At 36.4% G+C, this 12,408-nt stretch overlaps 1 protein-coding gene across 1 annotated transcript in view; it reads right to left on the reverse strand.

The window, feature by feature from the left end:
- Window positions 1-538: 538 nt before the first annotated feature.
- Window positions 539-12,408, reverse strand: part of ERICH1 (glutamate-rich 1) — a gene marked incomplete at its 5' end in the record, with an annotated part of 52,463 nt that continues 40,593 nt past the window's right edge. The window contains 3 exons of the mRNA XM_010018460.1: window positions 539-612; window positions 5,516-5,710; window positions 8,132-8,509. Of these exons, the coding sequence (XP_010016762.1) occupies window positions 539-612; window positions 5,516-5,710; window positions 8,132-8,509 (647 nt within the window). The remainder of the gene's footprint in view (window positions 613-5,515; window positions 5,711-8,131; window positions 8,510-12,408) is intronic.

Genomic DNA, 12,408 nt, shown 5'->3' on the forward strand with positions numbered 1-12,408 from the left:
TTCCAAACAGTTCCTACATGACCCCCCATGTAAAAATGTATCTATTTCCATAACTTAGTAGTTTGTTCAGCAAAAATGCATTCCTCAGATGTATTGTTGCTTAGAATTTAATATAAAAATATATTTTTGTTTTACAGTTAAACAGATATATCAGATAAACAAGAAAACTCAAGAAATAAAATCTCCAGAAAGAAACAATCAATTTATAAACAACAACAAAAAATACTACACTTTCAAACAAAATAATTGATACAGACTTTATCATTCCAGGTAAGTCCCTTATCTTGAAGTGAAATGTACATAGTATTCCAGCTGAAGACTCAGGACAGACAACGTATGCGTATTCTTGACCAACCAACAAAAATCACATTTAGTTATACCCTGTTTAATGTTGTCTGGAGTTTGTAACACAGTAGAATAATTCATTTACCTGAAGGTGTAGAATGTGTATTGACACTGCTCTTCCCGAACAATTGCTACTTGGTTAAGAGTTTGTATATTAAATTTTAACCCAGTGCATATGGACACAGGCAAGGGTTTAATTCCTGTTCTTCACAGGAAGGATATCTGTAATCCAGTAGTGAAACAGAGACGTGGCTATCTTGGTATGATCTGAAACAAAGAAAACACATGCCTCCTGAAATACCTCTACAATATTTCTGAACATTAAAGACTTGTATGAACATCTGTTTCCATTCCATATTAGCATTTTAGTAAAACCAATGCGGTTTAGCTTAAAGGCTAATAAATATGAATTTATAGATAAAAGGTACATTTTCTTTCAGGAGGTCAGTTACTTGTATGAGAAATTATTTTGGTTCTATTTTGCAATGTCCTATTTATTATGATTCAATAATTCGGGAAAAAAAGGAGATCCAAATGACATGATCACATCAGTAAGGCTAAAAGAGTGCAATCTTCTCCACTTCTTTCTGGCTGCAGAGTAATTTCACACATTACTACTTAACTTACAATAGCACCTAGAAGACCCAATTGAGAATGAGTTGTCTTGTACAGACAGCTGCATTAAAACCTCAAAATGTCATGGTTTGTTAATTCAGAGATTATCTATGTGACTTTATTTACAGAACTTTCTCCAGTACTTATCACATAATATCACATTTAAGATGATTCTGTAATGTTATGCTAATAGAGCTCTCACAGTTAATTTCCTCTTCTTTGAATGTTCATTCAAAAAAAAAAAAGAAGAAGAAAAAGTATAAATTTAATAATTTTAGGGCCTGTGCATTGTTGGCACACAGTGACTGTATTACTTCTGGTCTGCAAAACATACCCCCTCACCCCCCACAATGGAGATATATTTAGATACATATATATATATATTTGTATAAAAATATATATAAAACGGACAAGTCTCCCAAAAAAGGGAGTTAAAAGAAGCTTCTAGCTCTTCTGTGAGTGATAATTTCCTAGGCAACAAGGGAAGAGTATATTTGAGACTTGATACTAACCAACAAAGGGAAAATGTTAATAAGTAATGGAATGAAGTTGATGAGTAGAAGCTGAATGAGTTCATAAATTAGGAGATAATGACTTTTTTTTTTAATTAGGTGATCACCTATGCTTTAATAATTGATGTGAAATGGGAATTAAGTAGCCCTCATTTCAAAAGATACAGTTTCCAACCAGCAAATGGAGCATTACTTCCAATGACAGCTCTTCTCTTCTGCCCACTGCACTGTGTGGGATCATGAAGGTCTCTGGCTTCCTTTTGCAAATGGCCACTGACTTTCTGACAGAGATCAGCCAAGCCCCCATCACAAGAAATGTGTCTCTATTTGACTTCTAAGCATTCTCTTCCCTGCACTTTCAGAAGACTTTAGGTAGAGGTAAGTAATTTTTGTTAAAGACCACCAAATAAATGGAAATAGTAATAGGACATTCTGTTCCTTTTTACAATCTGTTTTAATCTCCTTGTCAATTTCCTCTTCCTGCAGTTTCTTTCAGACCCTACCACAAACCTTGTTAGACCTTTATTTGATCTGACTGCATATATTGGGATTTAGGAGCTTAAGATAAAACAGAATTTTTTTTCTTCCTTGTTTTGGTTGAACTATGATTCCCAATCTGAATAACATGCTAAGAAATGTGAAGGAAATACCAAAGCATAATCGTGAAACAGTGTTTTTCAATTTGTGGTCTGCAGACCTTGGCCAGTCCATAGCTTTACTCTAAAGGGTCTGTAAAAAGTTACTAATAAAAGCAAATTTATCATCAGCAGGCATCAGCTTGCCAAGTTGCCTACTGCCCAAGTGAGACTTGGCAGCTCATACGTGTACATATATATGTATATGAGGAAATAAAAGATATATAATGGTATGTTTTCTTTGTAAAGTTTACTAATGGAAAATATACACTTATGTGAAATAAGTCACTTCTCATTTTTCTCCTACTTTTTCATTCCTTGAATTAAAAATAAAAGTGAACAAAACATAACACCCATTATTCCTTTGATGCTGGCATCTTAAGTAGAATCATAACCATGGGAAAAAGGGTTAACATAATGCTTCTTGAACTACCAGGAAGAAAATAAGTTTCTTTTGTAAAAATACACCTTGATAAAATTATGAAAAATTGTTTTCTTTTCATCATGTTAATAAGAAATGACCTTTTCTTCTAGTACATCATGTCCCACTAAAAAAAAAAACCAACTAAAAACAAATCAGGAAAAAGGAAAGATAATCAGAAAAACTTGTAAAATACAAAAGAGATTACTACAGTGGACTGTACATTTTTATCTTTATAAACAGCCCTAACCTGTATTTCTGTAATAAGAACTTGAATTTGCTAAGACAACAAGTTTTTGTGATAATTCTTAACTTCTATCACCTGATCACTTGGAATGAAATCTAAAATAAAAAAAAAACCAACCAATCAAAAAAAAAAAAAAAACCCAACCAAAAAAACCCAAAAAACCCAAAAAAACCAAACACGGGCAAGATGACCTATTTTTGAGCCAAAATTAGGAGAAAAAAGTATAATTAAGAGCCTAATTCAAGGTAAAATTTGAGAGCACTATGTTCACATTTACTGGAATTCCTGAATTACTAATAGAATGTATTGTTAAACTCTGCTGAGGCAAATTATTATCTAGCAGGTGTTTAATTATCCTTTAATAATTTATATCAATGTATTTTTGTCTTTCTTATGTTGTTGTATCTCATGAATATCAAATCAACTACTACTGTTACACCACCATGAACTTGGAATGAATTAGAACTGAGCCTGGAGTGACAACAGCTCCTAGGAAAAAAAAGGCAACTGGAAGAGTAACTATTTCAGGCTGTATCAGAAGAAACATAGAGAAATTTTAAGATAGTTATTTTATTTCCCAGTAGCTGGTGCAGTGCTGTGTTTCAGCTTTAATCTGAGAACAATGCTGATAACACACTGATGTTTCAGTTGGTGCTAATTAGCGCTTACTCTGATCAAGGACTTTTTCAGTCTCTCATACTCTGCCAGTGAGGAGGGGCACATGAAGCCAGCAGGAAGCAGACAGGACAACTGACCCAAACTAGCCAAAGGGGTATTCCATACCACAGCACATCATAACTAGCATGTAAACTAGGGGGAGTCACCCGAAAGGGACTGATCGCTGCTCGGGTTGGGCTGGGTATTGGTCAACGGATAGTGAGCAATTGTATTGTGCATCACTTGGGGTAATTGGGTTTTATCCCTTTCTCTTTTTTCCTATTATTATATTTTACTTGGTTTCAATTATTAAACTGTTCTCATCTCAACCCATGGGTTTTACCTTTTTCTGGCGGGAGGTGAGCAAGCAGCCATGTGGTACTCAAGTTGTCAGCAGCTGTCAGCATGACAGTCACTCAGAAAATTGTCTTTTGCTTTTTCAAGTGACACATACATAAAAAAATTAGGGTAGTTGCATGGGTTTGTTTCTAATTTGTTTGTTTTCTTTCCTCTCTTCAGTTTGACATTTTTGCTATATTAAAATAAACAGAGCAGCTTGCCTCAAGGCTGCAAAGCCCAAAAGAATTCCTACTTTATTGAGCAGAATTTGGATAGCGCCTGAATGTGGTCACTTCAACAGTTCCATTTTGATTTAATCAATGGAAGCTGAATTAGGTCAACTAATAAAGGCCCAATACGTGATGAGTCCTACTTAGTTTGCAAATGTGTATTACATCCAATGAGACTATCTGATTATAATTAAGATCATAGAATCTAGGCTTGAAATTAATTATTGAATGCACAGAAGGATTTTGGTCCATGTATCTGTGGATATTTGAAATCTATCAGAACATTAAGGGTTGTCATACTCCATATCTACACTTTAAAGAATACATATGCACTTCCGTAAGAGTTTTCTTTTCAAAATGTGATCAGCTATGAACCCTACAGGCAGGAATTCTCTCTTTTCTGGTTTTACAATGCCCAGCATGTAATCGGCTCCAGTCCTGACTGGGATCTTTAGCCATTATCAGTAAATTATTTAATGATATTACAAGCAGCAGTCTCTTTTTTGAATGTTACTGCTAAGCCTCTGATGGCTATGATTAGATTTACTCTGTTGCAACACTACTACCAGCTCAGTCATTACTCGTCAAAAGACTAAGAGCACAATCTAAAATGGTTGAGATTCCCTCATGCCATAGGAAGTGCTCTCAACTCTGATTAAATTCTTTGGGAGGCAAGACAACTCAGCGCATCTGTAGATTTGCCTGATGCTGCAACAAAAGTAGTAATGACAAGCAACAGTGACTGTTTAAATGAAGACTACTTGGAAAATGAATTATTATTCCTTCAATGCACCACAAGTTGATCCCACATTCACTTGAGGAACTATTAACTATCCAAGAAAAATTCTACTACAATTATAGGGGTTGTAATAGAGAACAAAAGAAGCATGAATGAAATCAGACTTGTGCCTCAGGGATGAAAAGATTTAGTAACTGAATGACTTTATAATGTATTTTTTTATAAAGAGTGACTTTATGTTTTTACATAATCAATGGCATTTTTTAGAAACTTAAACCAGAAGTTCATATTTAAACAAAACCAAAACCGTAAATCAAACTTCGGCATGCAAAATTGATGTGTTAAAGAAGCCACGTAGGTGACCAAGATGAAAGAAAATAATGTGCTTTATTGATTCTTATGCATGTAAAATTAATCTTTAACTGGATGAGTGAAATCTCCAAGATAAACAAGTTAATTCCTGTGATTTAAAAAGTCTACAAATAGAAAGCAGAACACTTAAGACTTTAAAAATATTGTTTTAAGAACCTGAATAATTTTGTACTCTATAGTTGCTGCAAAGTATGAAAAGTTTCTATACTGGTCATAACCAAACAAGAAACAGTGAATCTCATTGTATTTTCTGTGGGAATTATGCTTTCAAATCTTGTATAAGCATATGTGTACCACTATGTAACTACTTATAGCTTCCTAATAAAAAAACCCAATGTGACAAATCTGAATTTTAATCCACACAATAAAGAACATCAGTGAATGAATGTGAGTGGGTACCTACCAGGAGGCATCATGGATTGTTCTTGGAACTGTTTCAAAGCATCCTTCAATCTCTCAATATCCTGTAGCAATACAAGGGATTTCAACTGATGTAGAAGAGTTACATCTGAGGAAGAAATGGTGCGAGATTCAAGACATTGCAAAAGCTCTTGGGCAGCTGCTGCATTTACACCAGAATCTGTGCATTTTGATTTTCCTGGAAAAACAATTGGAAAACCAGATTAAAAATATTCAGTGAGCACAGAGACTATTTCCAGTTATACTTTTTTTTCCCCCCAAAGACAGCATCTTCCTTTTTAGTATAATGTACAAATATCTGACACTAAGGAGCAGCTTGCTCCTCCCATTTTTTTGTTAAATATTAAAACAATCATAATAGGGGAGAGTATCATATTCAAAAAGTAAAAAGGACACTAGTATTCATACTGACTGGAATGCAAGAGGAATCTAAATTTTCAAGACTAGCACAGGAAGAATGTGTGATGAAGAAACTATGCTGTGGCTAAAGTACTGTGTTTTTGCTTCTGGCACACTGTGTATTTTAAAATTACACACACACGTGGAGACAGGGAGCAACTCTGAGGAACTACTGTAAAGCACTTCTGAAGGCATCAACTTATCTTGTTACTGTACTTCTACATTTTTATGTAAAAAGCAGGTATTACAGCATGCAAGACAGCAGAGGACATACACTGTTTCTACAGTACTAAAGCATAAATTCATTCTTCCATTCCAGTAACAAAGTATAGCCTGTCCCTTTAACCAGACTGCCTTTAATTCTTCTGGTTTTTATCAGCAAGCCAACTGAGAACAGATTTTTCCCAATTCACCCTTCTGATGTAAGTAAATGGAGTACAATCTACGTGACCATTTAAAAATGCTACTAAAAGCAATGATTTCCAATTTTGTCTAAAAAAAAAAGGGGGGGGGGGAGTGTTCAAGTCACTCAACTAGAAAAGGCAAACAACATAATGTCAGACGTATATATAAACTGGGTTTGCCTAACAAGGAAGTTAGTCACACTCAGATTTATGGATGTGACATCTTATCTGCAGGTGAACTTGCTTTTACCTAAGAATTTCTCTGTGGATTCCAAGGTCCTCACCGGCTCAACCTTCCAATCTGAAAGTTTGACATCAGGGACAGTCTGCTAAAACCTGAACTTGACTTTTAGGAAAGCTGGAAGCTCAACACCTTTTCTTAGAATTATGGACAACTGACCAAGTTTCTGTTCTGGGTCACGTATTAACAGCAGAACCTTTATCTGAGTTTGCAGTCTTGCTCAGTTACTCTAGAGTTCCACTACAGTGAATGCATGTAGCTTAGCTTACATTTAATAAGCCATACAACAGACGTAGTAAAATTCGTATTTTTGGTAATGGAGGTATACTAGCAAGAGAATAGGATGGATTTCCAGTGCTAGGATTAGTATGAAGACCTGACACAGCAGAAAATTTTTATCAGTAAGCAAAGAAAAAACTATGTATAAATCTTGAGAAGAGAAAATAATTAACATGAAATCCTTGATGTCATCTTAACAGTGTTTTTAAAGTCATTCTGTAGCGTAAAGATGAATTTTATGGGAATAGGAGCTGATAGCCCTGACTTAAGATGGACTCATACAGATAGGTAAGCTGTTTAATATTCTTCATTCAGCTTCACAAAGACAGTCAAGGCCATACACTTTGAAAACCTTTTCACTGCTTTTTTCCCATTTTACAAGACAGTTACCATTTTAAAGCTATGTTCTGAGCTGAGCATCTAAAGCCAGGTTGCCCCTAAGAAAGCATATTTAATTCTAGTTGATACTGACATAACCTGGTGTATGTACGTATAAGTACTACAGTATTTACCGGTAAAAATTCAATATCTCTGAAAGGCATTTGACATAACCACCATATGAGCAACTTTTTAAGAAGGCAACAAAAGAAACACACAGTAGCAATTCTCTGATTTTAGTGGCCAGGTGAACATTCAGTAGGCCATTAGGGATAATATCCATGCAATTCTTTTTAAAGTGCTGTGGAATGTGCACTGAGCATCAGTTTACACTCATATCATTCACAAGCGCTTTATGCCAATACACTTTCCTATTGCCAACAGTTTTCCCCCCTTGCCTCTTGGATGCTGTCTGTCCAGATTTCCTTATATATTTCAAATACATTTCCTCCTGGGAAGAAGAAGGTTCTGAAAAGTAGGTTGGTTCAGAGATAGTAAGGCTGAAAGTAGTTTAGGATAGCAATTACTGCCCTCATTTGAAGCTTTCTGAAAGCAAGCAATCCTTCTGGATGATTACTTATAGAGGAACGAAGAATTTGTTCAATTTTAACTATTACACTTACCCCAAGCGTGTTGGATATTTTAAAAAAGAGCAAGGAATATTATGTATATTTTCAAAGACAGAGAAACAAAGGGATTAGGACCACTATTTTTCATATTGATGTGGATTCTTACATATTCATGTACACACCAGAAAATGGGACGAATACTAAGCACGTGCATGTCTTACTGAGTTCAAAAGAGACATTTCTCTAGTAGATCTGGCCCATTCTACAGCAACAATAACTGCACATCTATTTTCTCCTACGTGGCAATAAAGAGAAAGAGTGGTACATACTGTCAGCAAAATAAATTTGTTGTGTTGCCTGCAGGAAGTCCAGAATGCTATCTGCCTTTTCATCTATGTCTTTTAAGCCTGCTGCTCCTTCTTTGTTGTTTTTGTCAGGCTGATATGTAAAATCCACACCGGTATTTTTTGTTACCAAGCCAGCTGCTCTCATTTTTTCTTTCTGTCGTTTCTTTTTCATTTTCCTCTTTTTGTTTTTGCTTATTTTGGGACTGTCTATCTGCTGCAGCTGTAGATTATCTCGAATAAGAGTCTCTTGCATTCCAGATTCTTTTTGCTCTCCATGTAAATTATTAGAGTTTTGTAAGCTGCTCGTTTGTTTCTTCCTTCGAATGCGCTTTCTCTTGGTTTGTCCTTGATATTCCTCCTCTGCAGATTCAAAAGAGACATGATAGTTGTAAATAAGAAGATCTGTAATAAGCATTTTGGAACTGCATACAATGAAATATTACTCCCTTCAAGTTCTGCGATGTTGGAGTAGCTCTAACCTTATTTTTATGCTTGGAATGCCTTTTAGTACTACAATGTCAAAGCCAACTTTTATGAACGGATTGAGTAAGAAGTCAAGTTCTTCTCTCTTCTGCTTTCAATAAAGACTATACTGTCCTTCACGCTACATACTTTACATCACATTTACACAAGGCAGAAAATATAGCTCTGCACAGAGAGTGAGGTCAAAAGAATAGCCAGGACAAAAACCAGTATGGGCAAGCTGAGGCACATGGGATGAGGGAGCTCCCCCAAGAGCCCCACTCCACTAATTGGTAGACTTGACCAAGAACGCAAGAGGAATGCATCTGATTCACAATAAAAGATGATAGTGTTTATATCTACTGTATCCCTCCATGACAGTGCTGTGCCTTAAAAACACAAGACATCTGTTTCTGATTCTTCTACTTTCTCCTCCTTAAACATCTTCCTCTTTTGGGATATCTCAATGCTAGCTTAGCTTTGGACATCAACTTTATACGGAAAGCATGCAAGGCATCAGTGACCTTGGCAAGTAATCTCTGATCTCTTTAACAGCCTGTCTTGGTTCTGTCATTCCCTTGCTACATTATAATTTCCTTACTAGCTAATTCTTCAAAAGGCTCAAATGTCATGGGAAAGAAGTCCCTCCTGCTCTTGAAGACAGCTTTCATGCTGCTTTACTCAGATCTTATCCCTGTACACAGAGCCAGAGTTCTAAAGTCTTCTATGACCCTGAAATGACTGCCTCTCCCACACGCTCACTTCTGAGTGTAAGCCCTCCTGGCACTAGCAAGGGAAGGCTGCCAGAATCCATCTTTCCTTTGACTGCAGTGCTGCTGAAGTCCATATTCATGCCTGTAATAATTCCTGCCTAATTAACTGAAATACCCTCTTTCACGGTCTATCAAACTCCTCAGACATTTAAACAATCATGGAGTGCAGAATGCCAGTGTTGTTCTAACGTCTTGCTCTAGAAACTTAAGCCATCCTTCCCTCAACCTCTACCTGCATGTTTCTAAATTCCTCAAAGAAAGTGCTCTGAGCCCTGTGCTCTTATGTATCTGTTTTTATGCCATACTCTTATTTACCAAGTTTTACACCATTCCCTTATCATCAAAGAATCTTTATTTGTCATAGTGCAGGAGAGATACCTGAAGCCCAATGTTTGTTTCCAAATGATTTGCAAAGTCTCCTGAACCACCTCTGACATTCTCAGCTTGTTTGGCTTTCTCATCACTCCTCTCCCTACCAGTCTTTGCCTTTATTTTCTCCAAGGTTGGAGGCCCTCTGTTTCGTTTCTGTTTCTTTTTCTGTCTTGAACTCTGTCAGCTCTGAGACACTTTCTCTCTTTAAATATCACTACAAGACTTTTAGTTCTTTAGCTGACAGATGACTCACTGCAAAGCAATCTTCCATACTTTCTACGAAGAAGGCTGCACAAAAATAAATTTGCTGTATTGTAATTGAACACCACAGCATGTTAAAGACACACCAAACGTCACCTCATACCCACAGAGTGGAATGTTTTGCACGCATGGTATTTGAGCTAAATTTCTTTTTACATGATTTGGACATATGGGATGTGGGAAAAATAACGTCTGTGTCGTCCTGTAGGAATAAAATACCAGAACTGAAGGCAGAAATGAATGGTGAAAGATGCCATAAACAAAACATCAATGTTTCATCTTAAGATATAATTTGGATTTTCATGGGAGTATTTATGTTATAATAGGTGAATTTCACTGTAAACATAAGTACATTGTTCCGTAGAATTTCTCAGCCCTCTGTTAACCTGAACCACACTGTTTGCTAATAAAGCTGCTCTAATCTGTGCTCTCAGCAAAGTGGCCCAACGTGGTCTTTAAACATCCACGAATCACTAAATGTCAGCAAAAGTACAGCAAGTTGTGCAGCCAAGTGCCCTCAACTGGTTTGAAGATACTTGAAAAAACTGGTGCAGAAAGCAGAATAGGGCTTAAGGTATTTTAAGTCAAATCCAGAAGTTGGCTTATTTTTGGTAGCTCAGGACAGCAGAAGGCCTGAAGCTGTCAAAAGGCAGAATGAACGTAGTCTTCTGATGTGTATGTTATTAAGATAAATACCCAATGAAAGGGAAACAGAACTGTACTAAGTTTCCTCCAACACAGAAAACAAATCAAACTCAAGACTTTACCTAGTTCTCTTGAGGAGTTAAACTGGCATTCCTCTAGCAGTTTTTGTCGTTCTTTGCCCCAGATTTTAATATCTCTTTAGTATCTACTGCTCCATGCGTGGGAGGTCCTAGTGATTCAACATCAGGAACAGATGAAATTAGAAGTTGACAAATGGCAAAGCAATGCACACAAAAGGGATTAATTTAACAACTCGCTGCTAGGGTTAGAGCGAACTGTTACTAGCTCGGGAAAAACAAAACAAAGGCCAGACCTGTGCATCAGTATGGAAAGCTCAAGGAAAACATTTGCTCAGTGGGTATCAGTGATCAAAACAGCAAACACCTTGTTTGCATACATAAGAAAGAGGATGGAAAGTAACAGGAAAAATATTCCAAACCTATTACACAAATCTGTTGTACTCTTCAAGCTTGTAACACTTGTTTCTTAGCATAATCCCAGCATAGTTACTCTGGCAGACAAGAGAAGGACTCTTAGAGAAGTTACCAGGGAAAGAAACTTCAAAAAGATTTGTATGATTTGACTTGAAAGAAAGACTAATAACATGGGCTCTGTCTCTGCCTCCTCATGCAAGAACAAGGTGACATCTAATTAATCTGAGCAGTGTCACAAGCAAATGGAAGTAAATACTTGTTTTACAAACAGTTCAGTTAGCTTATTGAACTCACATGCATGTAATATGCCCAAGGCTTAGTGGGATTCAAAAGGTGGTTGTTTACATAGCCAGCAAGACTACCTTATTATAACAGCTACGCCGAAATATAACTAAGAGTTGTACAAGAAATATAAACCATAATGTTTAGGTCACAGTCCACACAGTGATCTTAACAAATGAAATGTTCTGTGGGATTCACCTCCCACAACTTTAGCTATCTGAAAACACTTAGTGCATACTAAGATGTATGCTCTCTCTGATAAACCAAGAGATGCTAACATCTTCAGAAAGCAATTTATCTCATCCTAAACCAGCTGGGATGAAAATGCACCCTGAAGGTCTTCATCTCCTTCTCCCTTTCCATTAACTAAAAAGGAAATGCAGACAATGAATTTGGACTAGATGCTTTCAACAACTGACAAGAATTAGTCTCTTTTACAAAAAATTAACAATATGGAAGATGGTGCTTCCCAACATGAGTCTGCTCATCACACTGATTTTTACTAATTAACAAGATCCACTGCTTCACGAAAAAAAACCCAAATAATTTTTGACTGACTCTCTACATTTTGAACTAGTAGAGAAGCCTGAAAGAATATCACTAGATATAAATTTTGTTCCAATAATTTTTCCCTCTGTATGAAGAAGTTTGTTATGTCAAAGCAGCTTAATTGTAACAAATGCAGGGAACATATACTACACAAGCAATCTTAGTAAGGTGCTGAATACATACTGAAGCAATATTAATAGGAGTATCAGCTTTTGGACTACACTAACTATAGCCACACCTGCAGCTACAGCTTGTCCTAATTCCACCAGAGCCGATGTTTTTTCTCCTTCTTTTCCATAATAGCCAGTCTCCTTTCTCCCTTCTAAAACCTGTCTGTGCTCCACAAGTACCTTAATTTATCACATAATCCAATTATGCAGGAGCAATTGCCTTTAACCTGTTTAGTCTGGACTTGGTGCCC

This window comes from Nestor notabilis, unplaced genomic scaffold, assembly GCF_000696875.1.
Source record: "Nestor notabilis isolate BGI_N333 unplaced genomic scaffold, ASM69687v1 scaffold1647, whole genome shotgun sequence".
In the NCBI taxonomy this organism is placed as follows: Eukaryota; Metazoa; Chordata; class Aves; order Psittaciformes; family Psittacidae; genus Nestor; species Nestor notabilis.